This window comes from Somniosus microcephalus, chromosome 3, assembly GCF_052327205.1.
Source record: "Somniosus microcephalus isolate GS21.2 chromosome 3, FLI_Smic_1.0, whole genome shotgun sequence".
NCBI classification, from domain to species: domain Eukaryota; kingdom Metazoa; phylum Chordata; class Chondrichthyes; order Squaliformes; family Somniosidae; genus Somniosus; species Somniosus microcephalus.
In genome coordinates this window covers 141566791-141585606 of record NC_140989.1, presented here as the reverse complement: position 1 = coordinate 141585606, position 18816 = coordinate 141566791, and the positions used below count along the sequence as shown (strand labels likewise).

Below are 18816 nucleotides of genomic sequence, written 5' to 3'. Positions count from 1 at the left end.
GTCCAGGGAGTTTTGGAAAATTATTACCAATGCATCCACAATCCCTACCGCCACTTCCCTCAAGACCCTAGGATGTAAGCCATCAGGTCCAGGGGATTTATCCGGCTTAAGTCCCATTATTTTACTAAGTACCACTTCCTTAGTGATTTTAATCATATTTAGCTCCTCTCCCCCTAGAGCCCCCTGTTTGTGCAGTGTTGGGATATTCTTAGTGTCCTCTACTGTAAAGACTGATACAAAATATTTGTTCAGCGTTATTGCCATCTCCATGTTTCCCACCATTAACTTCCCAGTCTCATCCTCTAAGGGACCAACATTTACTTTAGCCACCCTTTTTCTTTTTATATAACTATAGAAACTTTTGCTATCCGTTTTTATATTTTTTGCTAATATACTTTCATAATCTATCTTCCCTTTCTTAATCAGTCTGTTAGTTATTTTTTTCTGTCTTTTAAAGACTTCCCAATCTTCTATCTTCCCACTAGATTTGGCTACCTTATATGCCCTTGTTTTTAGTCGGATACTATCCTTAATTACTTTACTTAGCCACGGATGGCTATCTTTTCTTTTACACCCTTTTTTCCTCAGTGGAATATATTTTTTTTGGAAGTTGTAAAATAACTCCTTAAATGTACACCACTGATCATGTACCGTCTTACCCTTTAATCTATTTTCCCAGTCCACTCTAATCAATTCCACTCTCATACCTTCATAGTTTCCTTTATTCAAGCTCAGCACGCTTGTTTGAGATCCAACCTTCTCACCCTCTACTTGAATATGGAATTCAACCATGTTATGGTCACTCATTCCAAGGGGATCCTTTACTAGGACATTTTTAATTAATCCTGTCTCATTACACAGGACCAAATCTAAGGTTGCTTGCCCCCTGGTCGGTTCAGTTACATACTGCTCAAGAAACCCATCCCTAATACACTCAATGAACTCATCCTCAAGGCTGCTCTGCCCAGTTTGATTTGTCCAGTTAATATGATAGTTAAAATCCCCCATAATTATAGCTGTTCCTTTATTACAAGCCTCAACTATTTCCTGATTAATACTCCGTCCAACAGAGTTGCAACTGTTCGGAGGCCTATAGACTACGCCCACTAGTGTTTTTTTCCCCTTATTATTCCTTATCTCTACCCAAACTGTTTCACTATCCTGCTCCTTTGACCCAATATCATTTCTCTGTATTATAGTGATTCCTTCCTTTATTAACATAGCCACCCCACCTCCCCTCCCTTCCTGCCTGTCCTTCCTGATTTGTTAAATAACCTGGTATGTTTAATTCCCAGTCATGGTCACCCTGCAGCCATGTTTCTGTAATGGCCACAAGATCATACCTATATGTAGTTATTTGTGCCGTTAACTCATTCATTTTGTTACGAATGCTACGTGCATTCAGATAAAGAACTTTCAAATATGTTTTGTGACACTTAGTTCTTGTTTTTTCCCCTTTTACTACTTTACCTTTTACTCCATACCTTCTGTCCCTTCCTGACACGTTCTGTTTTTTAATTTCCCCACTGCTACCTAAGTCTATGACCTTCTCCGTCGTCATTTCTGTTATTTGCTCTCTAGAAACCTCCCCCCCACTAATTAGTTTAAAGCCCTCTCTACAGCCCTAGTTATATGATTCGCCAGGACTCTAGTCCCAGCACTGGCCAAGTGTAGTCCGTCCCAACTTAACAGCTCCCTCCTGTCCCAGTACTGGTGCCAGTGTCCCAAGAAGCAAAACCCATTTCTCCCACACCAGTCTTTGAGCCACGCATTTAACTCTTTAATTTTATTTATCCTAGCCAAATTCGCTCGTGGCTCAGGTAACAACCCAGAGATTATTACCCTTGAGGTTCTGTTTTTTAATTTGACCCCTAGCTGCTCATACTCCTTTAACAGAACCTTCTTCCTTGTCCTACCTACGTCGTTTGTACCAACATGGACCACGACAACTGGATCCTCCCCCTCCCACTCCAAGTTTCTTTCCAGCCCAGAAGAGATGTCCTTAACCCTGGCATCGGGCAGGCAACACAGCCTTCGGGACTCCCGCTCTTGACTGCAGAGAACCCTATCTATCCCCCTAATGATACTATCCCCTACCACTACAACATTTCTTTTTACTCCCTCCACTTGAATGGCCCCCTGAACAACGGTGCTGTGGCCAGGTTGCTCATCCTCCCTGCAGTCCCCGCTCCTGCCCTCACAGGGAGTAAGAACCTCAATCCTGCTTGACAAGAGCAAGGGCTGCGGCTCCTTCAACACTACATCCTGGATCCCTGTCCCTTCCTCACTCATAGTCACACCGTCCTGTCTCTGACCACGGACTACATCTGCAGTAATTAATTTCATAGGTGTGACCACCTCCTGAAACATAGAGTCCAGGAACTTCTCCCCCTCCCTGATGTGTCGCAGTGTCTGAAGCTCGGTCTCAAGCTCTTTAACATGGAGCTTGAGTTCCTCTAGCAGCAAACACTTATCGCAAATGTAATCACCGTGAGCCTCAATGGGGTCCACCAGCTCCCACATTTCGCAACAGTGACACATCACCTGTTCACCCATATCTGTGTAATTAATTAAATTTCTTATTATTAATTATGAAGACCCTCTGCCCCGATATAGATGATAATATTACACCACTATTTAATAGGACTTACCAACTTAAAGGTATAGAAGAGAAGGAAGAGAACCTACCAACCAGTTGATCACCAACCTCCCTCGTGGAAGCTGTCTGGGGGGCCTATCCGGTTGAATTGTCTCACTGCTCCACGTCCGCAGTGTTGGATTAGCCTGAGAGAGGGAAGCAAAACAGAGCAACAAGCACCCCCTCACCTCCCACTTGCCCGAACTCTCCCACTTACCAAACTCTACTTACACTCAATGCGACCGCACTCAGCGCTACCGCACTAAGCCCGCCCCTTTTTATACCCGGATTCTACTTCCGGCTTCAACTCCCCAACAGCTTAATTTACTCTAAAAAAAAATTAAACTTACTTCAAATAATTCACTTATTTACTCACTAAAATTCAGTAAATGCACTTAAAAGACTTTTTCTGCCACTTAGCAAAGTCTGCTTAAACTCAATGCGATTGCACATCCTTCCTGCATCTAGTCTGTCTAGTCCTGTTAGAATTTTATAAGTTTCAATGAGATCCCCTCTCATTCTTCTAAACTCCAGCGAGTACAAGCCCAATCGACCCAATCTCTCCTCATACGTCATTCCTGCCATCGCAGGTATCAGTCTGGTGAATCTTCACTGCGCTCCCTCCATGGCAAGAACATCCTTCCTCAGATAAGGCGACCAAAACTGCACACAATACTCAAGGTGTGGTCTCACCAAGGCCCTGTACAACTGCAGCAAGACATCCTTGCTCCTGTACTCTAATCCTCTAGCTATGAAGGCCAACATACCATTTGCCTCCTTAACCAATTGCTGCACCTGCATGCTTACCTTCAGCGACTGGTGCACAAGGACACCCAGGTCTCGTTGCACTTCCCCTTCTCCCAATCTATTGCCATTCAGATAATAATCTGCCTTCCTGTTTTTGACACCAAAGTGGATAACCTCGCATTTATCCACATTGGGCAGATGCATGGCAGATGCAGTATAATCACCCAACCTGTTCAAATCATACTGCAGTTTCTCGGCATCCTCCTCACAGCACACACGCCACCCAGCTTTGTGTCGTCTGCAAACCTGGAGATATTACATCTAGTTCCCTCATCTAGATCATTAATATATATTGTGAATAGCTGGGGTCCTAGCACTGATCCCTGTGGTACCCCACTAGTCGCTGCCTGCCACTCGGAAAAAGACACATTTATTACAACTCTTTGCTTCCTGTCTGCCAACCAGTTCTCTATCCAAGTCAGTACCTTACCCCCAATCCCATTTGCTTTAACTTTACACGCTAATCTCTTATGCGGGACCTTATTGAAAGCCTTCTGAAAGTCCAAATACACCACATCCACTGGTTCTTCCTCATCTATTCTACCAGTTACATCCTCAAAAAATTCCTGTAGATTAGTCAAGCACAATTTACCTTTTGTAAATCCATGTTGACTTTGTCCGATCCAAGTGCTCTGCTATTACATCTTTTATAATGGACTCTAGCATTTTCCCCACTACCGATGTCAGGCTTACCGGTCTATAATTCCCTGTTTTCTCTCTACCACCTTTTTTGAATAGTGGGGTTACATTAGCTACCCTCCAATCCATGGGAACTGTTCCAGAGTCTATAGAATTTTGGAAGATGTCCAGCAATGCATCTACTATTTCTAGGGCCACTTCCTTCAGTACCCTCGGATGTAGATTATCAAGCCCTGGGGATTTATCGGCCTTCAATCCCGTCAATTTCCCTAACACCATTTCCCTACAAATACTGATTTCATTCAGTTCCTCCCTCTCATTAGACCCTATGTTCCCCGACATCTCTGGGAGGTTATTTGTGTCCTCCATTGTGAAGACAGAACCAAAGTATGTATTTAATTGGTCGGCCTTTTCTTTGTTCCCCATTATAAATGCCCCTGATTCTGACTGCAAGGGACCTACGCTTGACTTCACCAGTCTTTTTCTCTTCACATATCTAAAGAAGCTTTTACAGTCAATTTTTATGTTCCCTGCAAGCTTACTCTCATACTCTATTTTCCCCCTCTTAATTACTCCCTTTGTCCTCCTTTGTTGAATCCTAAACTGCTCCCAATCCTCAGGTTTGTTGCTTTTTCTGGCCAATTTGTATGTCCTCTCCTTTGTTCTTATGCTATCCCTAATTTCCCTTGTTAGCCACGGTTGAGTCACCTTTTTTGTTTTATTTTTATGCCAAACAGGGATGAACAAATTCTGTCGTTCATCCATGCGATCTTTAAATGTTTGCCATTGCCTATCCACCATCAACCCTTTAAGTAACGTTCCCCAATCCATCCTAGCCAACTCGCGCCTCATACCATCATAGTTTCCTACCTGGTGCCTCCGTATCTTCGGACTTTTGCGGTCCTGGGCCTGCAGATGTCACCTGCGTAAAGGCCCACGTATCCCAGGGGGTGCATGCGGTTCGCAAGCATCCCTGCGATCACGTGGGCCAGCCCAACCAATCAAAAATGAGGATCCCATTATGCTTATGAGGATTCCATTTATGTACGGAATCCCCATAAGCATAATAGGAATCACATAAATGCATTTTCACACAACCTAAATAAAAATAAATTACCACATGGTTAACATTAATTAAAATACAATGTAATTAAACATTTAAAACAAAAATGTAATTTTTTGAAAAATAAATGTATACATTTTTAAAGGGGCCAAAAATAACCTAAACTAATTTTAAAGGTTTTTGAATGTTTAAATGATTTTTAAAATTTTATTTTAATATTTATTTAAACCCTTATGCTGGTTAAAGAAGGCCCTATGCCTGCTTCTACCAGGCGTAAGAGTCTTGTGGGCATTCGCTGGGCAGTAGTTGGGCAAATTGCCCAGTCTTGCGTCAGCGACTGTCCATTTCCCAGGGATTCGGACAATCGGTTAAGCTGAAACTTGACAGATCGCAAGTTCCGGGATTTCGTGCATGCGCATCATATGCAGAAACCCGGAACTGGAGGGGCACTTACTCCCGCGTACGCCATCATAGGCCCCAGAAAATCCAGGCCAGTAGCTTAATGCATTCGTATGACATTTTTTTGTCCGCTACTTTAGGCAACAGCTCACGTAAATGGTTAACACCTATGTTAAATTACCAGACAAAGGAATTCCATACTAAGATTTTAATATCACCAGCCGCAATTTCCAGACTTCACATGGCATCACTGCAGGGAACAATTGAGACTGGTAATTTAGCATGCAGTGTGATTCATAGAAATCAGAGCACTAATGTTCAGAACTGCAGTGAAGAGGATGCATTGACTGATCTAAGGCTCCACATTTCAAGAGTGGAATTCTTCAACGTTGACAATCCTGCTGATAGTTATCTGAAAAAATGTGCACTGAAACATCCAGAGGCGTTAATAAATTTTTTAGCTATTAACATAAATAGCTGACTGATTCAAAAGAGGATTGGGAAATCACAAAACCGCAAAGTCTATCTCCATCCTGGTGAGAAGCGTATTTTTATATCCATGTTTATAACTGCTGTTAAAGGGAGATATGGAATGATTTTCGAAACACATGCACAAACTATTGCTATTTTTATCTTGTTCATTCTGCAATACAAGTTAAAAAAAATATGCTTACTGTTTACCCACAAAATAATAATAATTGCACAATGTAATCCATTCTACGTAAGCGCCGTGGAAAATGGCTCTCCAGAGGTTTTCAGAATTTTTCTCATCCTATTGTAACATTATACTTTAGTTGTGTCCATTCCTCTAAATTTTGCTTACATGCAATTTTTCACTCCCACCAGAAGTGTGTTACCCACACCCACGTCAATCTGTACCAGGAGCTTTGCTAATTGAAAAGGAGTACAAAATAGCAAACTATCCATTCGAGTCTTTTTAAAATCTGCCAATAGCAAGTCTGGCATAAACTTCTCCAAAATCCAGACAACTGTGTGGTTTGAATTCACGTTTCTGTGCTGACTGACGCTACAACCTTCTTGTAAATCCATTTCCATCTGTATTTGCATTCCAATGGTGTATGATCTCTGACATTCCTTTCTTTCAACAGGTAAAAGAGATTGTTACTCAGCAGACCAAGGAATGGTCGGAAATGATAAATGTACATTGTGCAGAAGAACAGGAGCAAAGGGATCTTCATTTGAGCCAACAGTGTGATTTGTTAAAGAAACTGCTCATCAGTATGCATGAGCAACAAAGTCAGCACCTCAAACTTATTCACGATAGGTATGTACCAAGGTTACCTGGATTTTCCATGGCCTTACTCCAATACTGCGGTGAGCAGACTGGGAAATTGCCCACAGGTTACGCCAGCTCCCTCTAGTTTCTGCTCTGTCTGAGATTTTTAGCCAAAAGTAGTAGCAGCAGCAGCTGCCAGACAAGCCTCACCAGATATGGGCAGAGGTACTTTAGTAAGTATGTAATTACGAGCGATGTCATCCATCACATTGTCCGCCATTGTCATGGCAATACTGGATGCTTACTGTACCTGTGTAAAATAGGTGTTGATGCAGGTGGTGGAATGGCTTTTTAGAACATAAGAACATAAGAAATAGGAGCAGGAGTAGGCCATTCGGCCCTTCGAGCCTGCTCCGCCATTCAATGAGATCATGGCTGATCTTCTGCCTCAACTCCATTCACCGGCCCTATCGCCATATCCCTTGAGGCCTTTACTAGTCAGAAATCTTATCGACTTTCTGTTTTGAACATACCCAATGACTGAGCCTCCACAGCAATCTGGGGTAGAGAATTCCAAAGATTCACGACCCTCTGTGTGAAGAAATTTCTTCTCATCTCAGTCCTGAATGGCCTACCCTTTAACCTGAGGCTGTGACTCCTGGTTCTAGACTCCCCAGCCAAGGGAAACATTCTCCCAGCATCCACCCTATCAAACCCTGTAATAATTTTGTATGCTTCAATGAGATCCCCTCTCATTCTTCTGAATTCAAGAGAATACAGGCCTACTTTACTCAATCTCTTCTCACACGACAGTCCCGCCATCCCAGGAATCAATCTCTTTGTTGCACTCCCTCTATGGCAAGTATATCCTTCCTTAGGTAAGGAGACCAAAATTGTACACAGTACTCCAGGTGTGGTCTCACCAAGGCCCTATATAATTGGATAGCAAAATACTGCAGATGCTGGAAATCCGAAATAACAACAGAAAATGCTGGAAAAACTCAGCAGGCCAGGCAACATCCGTGGAGAGAAAATAGAGTCAACGTTTCAGGTCAAAACCCTTTGTCTTGACAACAGGTTTTGACCCGAAACGTTGACTCTATTTTCTCTTCACGGATGTTGCCTGGCCTGCTGAGTTTTTCCAGCATTTTCTGTTGTTATTCCTATATAATTGGAGTAAGACTTCTTTACTCCTGTACTCAAATCCTCTTGTAATGAAGGCCAGCATACCATTTGCCTTCCTAATGGCTTGCTACAGCTGCACATTCACTTTCAGCGATTCATGTACAAGGACACCCAGGTCCCTTTGAGCATCTGCATTCCCCAATCTATCACCATTTATGAAATACTCTGCCTTTCTGTTTTTTCTACCAAAGTGGATAACTTCACATTTATCCACATTATATTCCATCTGCCATGTTCTTGCCCACTCACTGAGCCTGTCAAGATCCCCTTGAAGCCTCTTCACATCCTCTTCACAACTGACACTGCCACCTCGTTTTGTATCATCAGCAAATTTGGAAATGTTACATTTAGTCTCCTCATCCAAATCATTGATATAGATTGTGAATAGCTGGGGCCCAAGCACCGATCCTTGTGGTACCCCACTAGTCACAGCCTGCCATCCTGAAAAAGACCCATTTATTCCTACTCTTTGTTTTCTGTCTGTTAACCAATTTTTAATCCATGCTAATATATTACCCCCAATTCCATGTGCCCTAATTTTGTTCACCAACCTCTTGTGTGGGACCTTATCGAGGCCTTCTGAAAATCCAAATACACCACATCTACCAGTTAGCCTTTGTCTACTCCACTCATCATTAAATCTCCCATTCGTTCACCCCCCCGCCATCCCCCCAGCCACAGCATCTGTGAAATTTGATGTTTTTCTGATGGGACACCTTCTTCTTATAGTGCAGGAGACTGCCAGCTTCTTCAGCACTGCTGCAAGTGCCCAAGGCATGCTGCAATTTCGACGACTCCCCTCCGGTGGGCTCCCTGTTGTAGGTGGATAGACCAGTTGGAGCATTTAGGGCCCTAACCCCTGCCCCCCCGCCCCCACAAGCCCCCAAAAAACGAATGAGGCTGACCCCGGGAAATTCCCTGAGATCAGTGCCAGACCAAACGGATAAACAGAAGTCCTGGCCTTCTACACATCTGGTGGCAATCCCACCAATTAGTCAAATCCAACACGTATAATATATATAGAAATTGTTATATATCTCCACATCAATTAATAAATTAAATCCCAGTATTGCAACCTGTCTAGCGATGTGATGTAATGTTGCTTACTACATGTTTTTGTGATGTACAAATGGGAGGCTCCAGATTTTTTTAAATCCTGGTGCGCACACATACCAGCACCTGTAAAAGGTAGGAAACTGCAATTCTTCTGTACCCCTGTATATAATAAAGAACAGCACATTCTGAATTGCATTCCAGAGCAGTAACTTATATCAGAGTTGTGGTAATGTTAATAAACCACCTGAGATTTATCCCTACAGTTTGACATTATCTCAGTCCTACTGAAGTGCTACTGCCTTGTAGCACACTCCAGACTCTGTCTATTCTCTGGTCACATTAAGTACAACAATGGCTACAATACACACAGAAGCCAGATTAATTCCCCCGAAGCAGCAAATGCTCATCTATTAATGATGCATAATAGCAAAACAATTACTATCCAGATATGAGATGAACTGATCCCATCACATTTATCTTCTTTGATGAAAATCTATCCCGTGTAGTCCAAGTTGCATGGAGGTAAAAGGGTGCAGTGTAGACAGAAATAGTTTTGACAATTTTTTGAGGATGTAACTGGTAAAATAGATAAGGGAGAACCAGTGGATGTGGTGTATTTGGATTTTCAAAAGGCTTTCGATAAGGTCCCGCATAAAAGTTTAGCGTGTAAAATTAAGGCACATGGGATTGGGGGCAAGGTATTGACTTGGATAGAGAACTGGTTGGCAGACAGAAAGCAAAGAGTTGGAATAAACAGCTCTTTTTCCGAGTGGCAGGTAGTGAATAGTGGGGTACTGCAGGGATCGGTCCTTGGACCCCAGCTATTCACAATATATATTAATGATCTGGACGAGGGAACTAGATGTAATATCTCCAAGTTTGCAGATGACACAAAGCTGGGTGGGCGTGTGCGCTGTGAGGAGGATGCCGAGAAACTCCAGTATGATTTGGACAGGTTGGGTGATTGGGCAGAAGCATGGCAGATGCAATATAACGTGGATAAATGCGAGGTTATCCACTTTGGTATCAAAAACAGGAAGGCAGATTATTATCTAAATGGCAATAGATTGGGAGAAGGGGAAGTGCCGAGACCTGGGCGTCCTTGTGCACCAGTTGCTGAAAGTAAGCATGCAGGTGCAGCAGGTGGTTAAGAAGGCAAATGGTATGTTGGCCTTCGTAGCGAGAGGGTTTGAGTACAGGAACAAGGATGTCTTGCTGCAGTTGTACCGGGCCTTGGTGAGGCCACATCTTGAGTATTGTGTGCAGTTTTGGTCGCCTTATCTGAGGAAGGATGTTTTTGCCATGGAAGGAGTGCAGCGAAGATTCACCAGACTGACACCTGGGATGGCAGGAATGACGCATGAGGAGAGATTGGGTCGATTGGGCTTCTACTCGCTGGAGTTTAGAAGAATGAGAGGGGATCTCATCGAAACTTATAAAATTCTAACAGGACTAGACAGTCTAGATGCTGGAAGGATGTTCCCGATGGTCGGGGAGTCCAGAACCAGGGGTCACAGTCTAAGGATAAGGGGTAAGCCATTTAGGACAGAGATGAGGAGGAATTTCTTCACCCAGAGAGTGGTGAACCTGTGGAATTCTCTGCCAAAGAAGGCAGTAGAGGCCAATTCATTAAATATATTCAAGAAGGAGTTGGATATATTTCTTAAGGCTAAAGGGATCAAGGGATATGGGGAGAAGGCAGGAACAGGGTACTGAATTTGGATGATCAGCCATGATCTCATTGAATGGCGGAGCAGGCTCGAGGGGCCGAATGGCCGACTCCTGCTCCTACCTTCTATGTTTCTATGTTTTGACCCCGATTTCTGAGCTCTCTGTTTCATTTATTTGCCTTTTTTTCAAAATTTAAAGTTAAAATATTCTTTGTATTCATTAAATGAATTAAAATTTAACAGAGATAAGCATAAATCCTGAGTTGGGGAAAAAAGTTGAAACGACCATGGTCAAGCCAATGTAGAATTGAAATGTTTCGTTAAACCTCTTAAAAGAAAATGCTGCCAGAAGAACTGACACGTTGAGATGAAATCAATGGAAAGTAAAAATGGGCGGGGTATAAAATAGACGGACGATCCGGTTCCCTCAGTTTCCCGCTGGGAGATTGGGTTAAAATTAACCAGAATGTGTTTCTCTGTCCTTTGTACTGTACCAGCTCTCTGTGTCCAGGAATTGGCTAGTGGGGCTATCAGTTAAACTGGATTTCCACCCCGCCCCCCGCCACTAGGAACAACCTCCTGCTGTTGTCATAAGAACATAAGAAATAGGAGCTGGAGTAGGCCATTCGGCCCTTCAAACCTGCTCTGCCATTCAGCAAGATCTTCTACCTCAACTCCACCTTCCCGCACTATCCCCATATCCCTTAATTCTCTTTGTTCCCCAAAATTTATCGACCTCTTGCTTGAATATACTCAACGACTGAGCATCCACAGCTCTCTGGGGTAGAGAATTTCAAAGATTCACAACCCTTTGAGTGAAGATATTTCTCCTCATCTCAGTCCTAAATGGCCTACCCCTTATTCTGTGACTGTGACCCCATGTTCTAGATTCCCCAGCCAGGGGAAACATTTTCCCAGCATTAACCCTGTCAAGCCTCTTAAGAATTTTTTATGTTTCAATTAGATCACCTCTCATTCTTCTAAACCCCAGAGAATATAGGCCTACTCTACTCAATCTCTCCTCATTGGGCAATCCCCTCATCCCAGGAACCAGTCTAGTGAACCTTCGCTGCACTCCCTCTAAGGCAAGTATGTCTTTCCTTGGCTAAGGAGACCAGAACTGTACACAGTACTCCAGATGTGGCCTCACCAATGCCCTGTATAATTGTAGTAAGACTTCTTTACTCTTAATGCTCTGTTAACAAGGTCATAATGACCTGAATTGCCTCCCCCGCCGCTGTGGGTCGGGTCTGCTTAGCGCTGACAGACCCGACATTTGGGAAAGGCGCGTGGTGGCGGGTTGACAGCGGGATCACGAGCCACTGTTTAAAAAAAACATTTTCCCGCCACCAATCGCGCCCGCTGACCCCCTGGAAAATTCTTCCCTAAGTAACCTCTTCTGAGACACTTTATTAAATGCCTTCTGAAAATCCATACACACTACATGTACTCAATTTCTTTCAGCTATCCAGTTACCTCCTCCAAAAAAAAATGACTTTTCATGAACAAATCTGTTCTTGATTAACATGTGCATTTCTAAATCTCACTAATTTTATCTCAATGTACAGAATCATAGGGCAGAATTTTCCAGGGGGTCAGCGGGTGCGATTGGTGGTGGGTCGGGTGGGAAAATGTTTTTTTTTGGACAGCTGGTCGGGACCCCACTGTCAACCCACTGCCACACACCTTTCCCAAATGTCGGGTCTGTCAGCACTGAGCAGACTCGACACTCAGCGGCGGGGGAGGCAATTGAAATCATTAATGGCTTGTTTACAGCCACTTAACAATGCTTTTTTCCCAGCTTTTTGATTTTGACAGGTCCCCCACCGGCTTCCCACTGTACCTAGATGGCATCAGTGAAACTGAGGTGGGAGGTAACTTGCCATTGTTTCATCTGATGAGTTGAGAGCTTCAGATGTCAAGTCAAAGCTCCCAACTGAATCAGATATCTTCCCTTAGCCGCTAGCTTCTCTAAACTGCATTTCCACTACAGATTCAGAATGCTGTAAGTCTTTACACAAGCCTCCATCCAGTCTGACCTCATTACCTCTCCCAACATTGACAGATCACTTCTGTCATCTCTACTTCACCTGCCATCTATTCCATCAACTTCGGTGCACTTGAAACTATCTCACCTTGGTCCTCAGAATCCCACCACGTTCAGCCCTAACACCAGCAGCACCAGGCCCACCAGCAGCACCAACAACAACACCAACCTTCTCCACAATCAACTGATGCTGCACAGGACACAGGGCATCAGCACTCGAGGACATTGCTGCCCAAGAGGCCAGGGATGGCCTCACCATGGCCAGATTTACTTCTCTTAATGCAGTATACCCTGGCTGCCACATGATGCACCAGGTTGGCACCACCCCACACCAACACCGGTGCAGGTGTAAAGGGGGTGGGGGTGGGGTTGGAAGAATGTGATCTACATCTAACAGAGGAGGGAGAATGTGATCCATCTTCCCATCTGGATTACGATCTCGCTCTCATTCCCGCCCCCACTTTAGACCTGGATCACGTTTGTTCCCCTATCCCCTCTGTTCTCTAAGTGCTCTTCTCCCCCACCCCACCCCACCCTGCTGAGTTCCTGACCTCCTCTCACCCCTCCAAGCTCCTCTCCTGTCCCCCTTCGATCCCCTCTCCTCTCTCATCCACTCTCCTCTTCCCCCTTCAATCTCCTCAGCTCTCTCACCCACTTTCCCCTTCCCCTTCCATCCCCTCTCCTCTCTCACCCACTATCATCTCCAACTAGAGATCAGGCTATCTTAGGCTGGGTATTATGTAATGAGAAAGGATTAATTAGCAATCTTGTTGTGCGAGGCCCCTTGGGGAGGAGCGATCATAATATGATAGAATTCTTCATTAAAATGGAGAGTGAAGTAGTTGACTCAGAGACTAGGGTCCTGAATTTAAATAAAGGAAACTACGATGGTATGAGGCATGAGTTGGCTAGGATGGATTGGGGAACGTTACTTAAAGGGTTGACGGTGGATAGGCAATGGCAAACATTTAAAGATTGCATGGATGAACTACAGAATTTGTTCATCCCTGTTTGGCATAAAAATAAAACAAAAAAGATGACTCAACCGTGGCTAACATGGGAAATTAGGGATAGCATAAGATCCAAGGAGAGAACATATAATTTGGCCAGAAAAAGCAGCAAACCTGAGGATTGGGAGCAGTTTAGGATTCAGCAAAGGAGGACAAAGGGATTAATTAAGAGGGGGAAAATAGATTATGAGAAGAAGCTTGCAGGGAACATAAAAACTGACTGTAAAAGCTATAGATATGTGAAGAGAAAAAGATTGGTGAAGTCAAGTGCAGGTCCCTTGCAGTCAGAATCCCGGGAATTTATAATGGGGAACAAAGAGATGGCAGACCAATTAAATACATACTTTGGTTCTGTCTTCACAAAGGAGCACACAAATAACCTCCCAGTGATATCGGGGAACATAGGGTCTAATGAGAGGAAGGAATTAAATGAAATCAGTATTTGTAGGGAAATGGTGTTAGGGAAATTGACGGGATTGAAGGCCGATAAATCCCCAGGGCCTGATAATCTACATCCTAGGGTACTTAAGGAAGTGGCCCTAGAACTAGTAGATGCATTGCTGGTCATCTTCCAAAATTCTATAGACTCTGGAACAGTTCCCATGGATTGGAGGGTAGCTAATGTAACCCCACTATTTAAAAAAGGTGGTAGAGAGAAAACGGGGAATTATAGACCGGTATGTCTGACATCGGTAGTGCGGAAAATGCTAGAGTCCATTATAAAAATGTAATAGCAGAGCACTTGGAAAACAGTGACAGGATCGGACAAAGTCAGCATGGATTTACAAAAGGTAAATCATGCTTGACGAATCTACTGGAATTTTTTGAGGACGTAACTGGTAGAATAGATAAGGGAGAACTAGTGGATGTGGTGCATTTGGACTTTCAGAAGGCTTTCGATAGGGTCCCGCATAAGAGATTAGCGTGTAAAGTTAAATCACATGGGATTGGGGGTAAGGTACTGTCTTGGATAGAGAACTGGTTGGCAGACAGAAAGCAAAGAGTTGTAATACACGTGTCTTTTTCCGAGTGGCAGGCAGTGACTAGTGGGGTATGGCAGGGATCAGTGCTAGGACCCCAGCTGTTCACAATATATATAAATGATCTAGACGAGGGAACTAGATGAAATATCTCCAAGTTTGCAGATGACACAAAGCTGGGTGGGCGTGTATGCTGTGAGGAGGATGCCGAGAAACTCCAGTATGATTTGGACAGGTTGGGTGATTGGGCAGATGCATGGCAAATGCAGTATAATGTGGATAAATGCGAGGTTATCTACTTCGGTGGCAAAAACAGGAAGAGAGATTATTATCTGAATGGCAATAGATTGGGAAAAGGGGAAGTGCAACGAGACCTAGCTGTCCTTGTGCACCAGTCACTGAAGGTAAGCATGCAGGTGCAGCAAGCGGTTAAGAAGGCAAATGGTATGTTGGTCTTCATAGCGAGAGGATTTGAGTACAGGAGCAAGGATGTCTTGCTGCAGTTGTACAGGGACTTGGTGAGACCACACCTTGAGTATTGTGTTCAGTTTTGGTCGCCTTATCTGAGGAAGGATGTTCTTGCCATGGAGGGAGTGCAGCAAAGATTCACCAGACTGATACCTGGGATGGCAGGAATGACGTATGAGGCGAGATTGGGTCGATTGGGCTTATATTCGCTGGAGTTTAGAAGAATGAGAGGGATCTCATTGAAACTTATAAAATTCTAACAGGACTAGACAGACTAGATGCAGGAAGGATGTTCCCAATGGCAGGGGAGTCCAGAACCAGGGCTCACAGTCTAAGGATAAGGGGTAAGCCCTTTAGGACTGAGATGAGGAGGAATTTCTTCACCCAGAGAGTGATGAACCTGTGGAATTCTCTGCCACACAGGGCAGTTGAGGTCAATTCATTAAATATATTCAAGAAGGAGTTGGATATATTTCTTGAGGCTAAACAGATCAAGGGATATGGGGAGAAAGCAGGGACAGGGTACTGAATTTGGATGATCAGCCATGATCTCATTAAATGGTGGAGCGGGCTCAAGGGGCCGAATGGCCTACTCCTGCTCCTATCTTCTATGTTTTTATGTTTCTCCGCCTCTTCGATCCCCTCTCCTCCCCCCTTAGATCCACTCTCCTCTCCCCCCTTCGATCCACTCTCCTCCCCCTCTTCGATCCCCTCTCCTCTCTTCCCCCCCCCCTTCGATTCACTCTCCGCGCCCCCCATTCAATCCCCTCTCTTTTCTCATCCCCTCTCCTCTCTCTCCCCTTTGATCCACTCTCCTCACCCCTCTCTTCGACCCCCTTCCCCCCGGCCACCAATCCGATCGCCTTACCTCCACAGCCAGCTGAGGAAAGCGTGTCGGTGCAGGCCACAGCCACTGTACTGTTAAGTACTGCACATGCGCGACCAGATTGAGTACACATGAGCAGCAGCAAACAGGCACACATGCACAGAGAGAGTCAAAAAAGCGGTGCAAATAATCAATCCGTAATTTTATCACATGCCTCACTTTTAAGTTTCAGTTGAAATCTCTCTCTATCTGCTGAATTCTGCTCTTTGATGCACCCTCTTTTAGCCTTTTTGAAATAGGTTTATTGTGTTTTCCATCTCATATTTAATGATTACCCAATGCTGGTCTGTTGGTTTTCCAATTCCCTTTATACTCAAATATAAAGCATAAGATTTATTTTCCCAGAAATTATTAAACAAAGTTCAAATACTTATACAATAGCAAAATACTGCAGATGCTGGAAATCCAAAATAACAACAGAAAATGCTGGAAAAACTCAGCAGGCCAGGCAACATCCGTGGAGAGAGAAATAGAGTTAACGTTTTGGGTCAAAACCCTTCTACAGAACTGAGAAAAAAAGGCAGGAAATGAAAAGGTTAAAAGGCCAGTTTGGGGGCTGGGAAGTCGGGGAGGGGATGGAAGAACAAAAGGGAAGTGAAGAGACATTGAGGTATTCAAGATGAGACAAGATAGTAATAGGACAAGTAAAGGGACACCTCTGGTTTGTGCCTTTTCCCTTTTTTTTCTCTCCCACATGGCAGCTGTCTCTCATTCTGCCAGCGCATTTCACACTTCATCTAGAGCCATCTTTTGTCTCTTTACTTTTCCTATTACTATCTTGTCTCGTTTTGAATACCTCTTAATGTCTCTTCACTTCCCTTTTGTTCTTCCATCCCCTCCCCCATTTCCCAGCCCCCAATGAATTACTTAAGTGTAGTCACTCTTGTGTACCCAAATACGGCAGCCAATTTGCAAGTAGGAAAGTTCTACAATAGTGATGAGATGAATGACCAGTTAATCGATTTTGGTGGTGAGGGTAGAGAGATAAATGTTGGCCAGGACACCAGCAGAACACCCCTCCTCTTCTTCATGTGCCATGACATCTTTTACTCCCACTTTAACAGGCAGACCTGGCCTCAGTTAATGTCTCATTCAAAAGGCGCCACCTCCGAGGGTGCAGCACTCCTTTAGCACTGCACTGAAGTGTTGGACTGGATTATGTGCTCGTGTTCCTGCAGTGGGACTTGAACCCATGGTATTACCACTGGAATTGGGTTTTTTTAATAAGTGCTTATAGCTTTCTTAGTGTAAGGAAGCCAATGAAGAATGAGCTCATCATGGAAATGAGAATGGAGATTGTCCAGGCCTGGAATAGGGAGGCAAAGCCTGATGCACATATAATCAGCCTAAGGTTGAAACAGGGGTTTGGGATAGAAGCTGGTTGGGGGAGGGGCAATAGAGGCGCAGGGGTTTGGGATCAGTCTGTGCTCAGAAAGAGGTGGGTGTTTGGGATTAGGCTGGTGGAGAAGGGAAGAAAGGGTGATGATGGGGCTGAAGGGGATAGAGATGTCAGGGTGAGGGGCTTGCTTGAACTCGCAGTTATAATATAAACTTATTCAGTTGCAAGGCTATTAAAGTGAAACAGTGCGTTAAAAATAGTTATCTTGGTCTCAACAGCTTTGAAATAATATTGTTAAAATAGTACTTCATATAGAATAATGGATAATAAGAAGGATTTGGAAGGCCATAATCTAATCAAAAGCATTGAAATTGCTTTCCCAATTAGAGTGTGAAGCGTGAGTGTTTTATGCATGTGTTCTTGGAATATCAATTCGTTTACAACTTTGAAAGCACTCCATTCTATTTGTTGCCATTTATATATACATTGGTCATTGTGGTTAATTTATTACATTCTTCAGCCTTACTATTTTTGATCATGGTGCTATGTCTAGAAACTGAATAATAATTCTGTTTCTTTTACTTGTTCTTAAGATATGGGCAAGACTGGCAAAGCAGCATTTATTGCACATCCCCAGTTGTTCTGAGGACATTAAGAGTTAACCACATGCAGGGCCTTTTTAACACTCTCTCAGCGGCAGGAAAGGAGCAGGGAAACAGTTAAAATGGAGCAGCTCCATTTCCCGGTGATTTGCGATTTTAGTGCCGCTGGTTTTGTCGCGCATGGGATCCTGATGGAATTCAAACGTCCTCCTGAGCGTGTGTTTGCTACGGGCTCCTTCCCCCAACAGCCGTGAGATCCTGGAACAGTCGCCCCTTCCCGGACCTACCTAGCTACTGGCAGCCTTCTGGTGATACCAGCAGGCAGTCTCTGGATTGCCCAATTTTCATCCTCCCCTGTCAGCCAGCTGCCCCTTTCCGCACAAATTTACTGAGCAGCTGACAGACGGGATTCAAATGAGACCCAAAAGTTAAAATCTGCCCAGCCTCCGACTTACATGCTCGCATGGGATGGCCGTCCACTCCCTATATTGGCCCTATAGTGTGGGACTTGGGTCACATGTAGGCCAGACCAGGTAAGGATGGCAGATTCCCATATCTGAAGGACATTAGTGAACCAGCTGGATTTTTACAACAATCCAGAAGCTTCTGCATTTAAAATGAAATGAGGAGATACACTAAATAAACTAATAAAACTCAAAGAGGATAAAACCCCTGGTCCGGACAGATTACATCCGTGCATTTTAAAAGAATCTAGGAAGAGATAGCAGAGACATTACTACACATATTTAGTACATCATTAGAAAAAGGTGTAGTGCCAGAGGACTGGCAG

The 18816-nt window shown here is 44.0% G+C and overlaps 1 protein-coding gene across 2 annotated transcripts in view; it reads left to right on the top strand.

Moving 5' to 3' along the window:
• The window catches only part of LOC147121444 (1-phosphatidylinositol 4,5-bisphosphate phosphodiesterase beta-4-like), a 911912-nt gene that overhangs the window by 814121 nt on the left and 78975 nt on the right, over positions 1-18816 (top strand). For both annotated transcript variants that reach the window (XM_085981700.1, XM_085981698.1), the window contains exon 36: positions 6656-6831. In XM_085981700.1, the coding sequence (XP_085837826.1) occupies positions 6656-6831 (176 nt within the window). The remainder of the gene's footprint in view (positions 1-6655; positions 6832-18816) is intronic.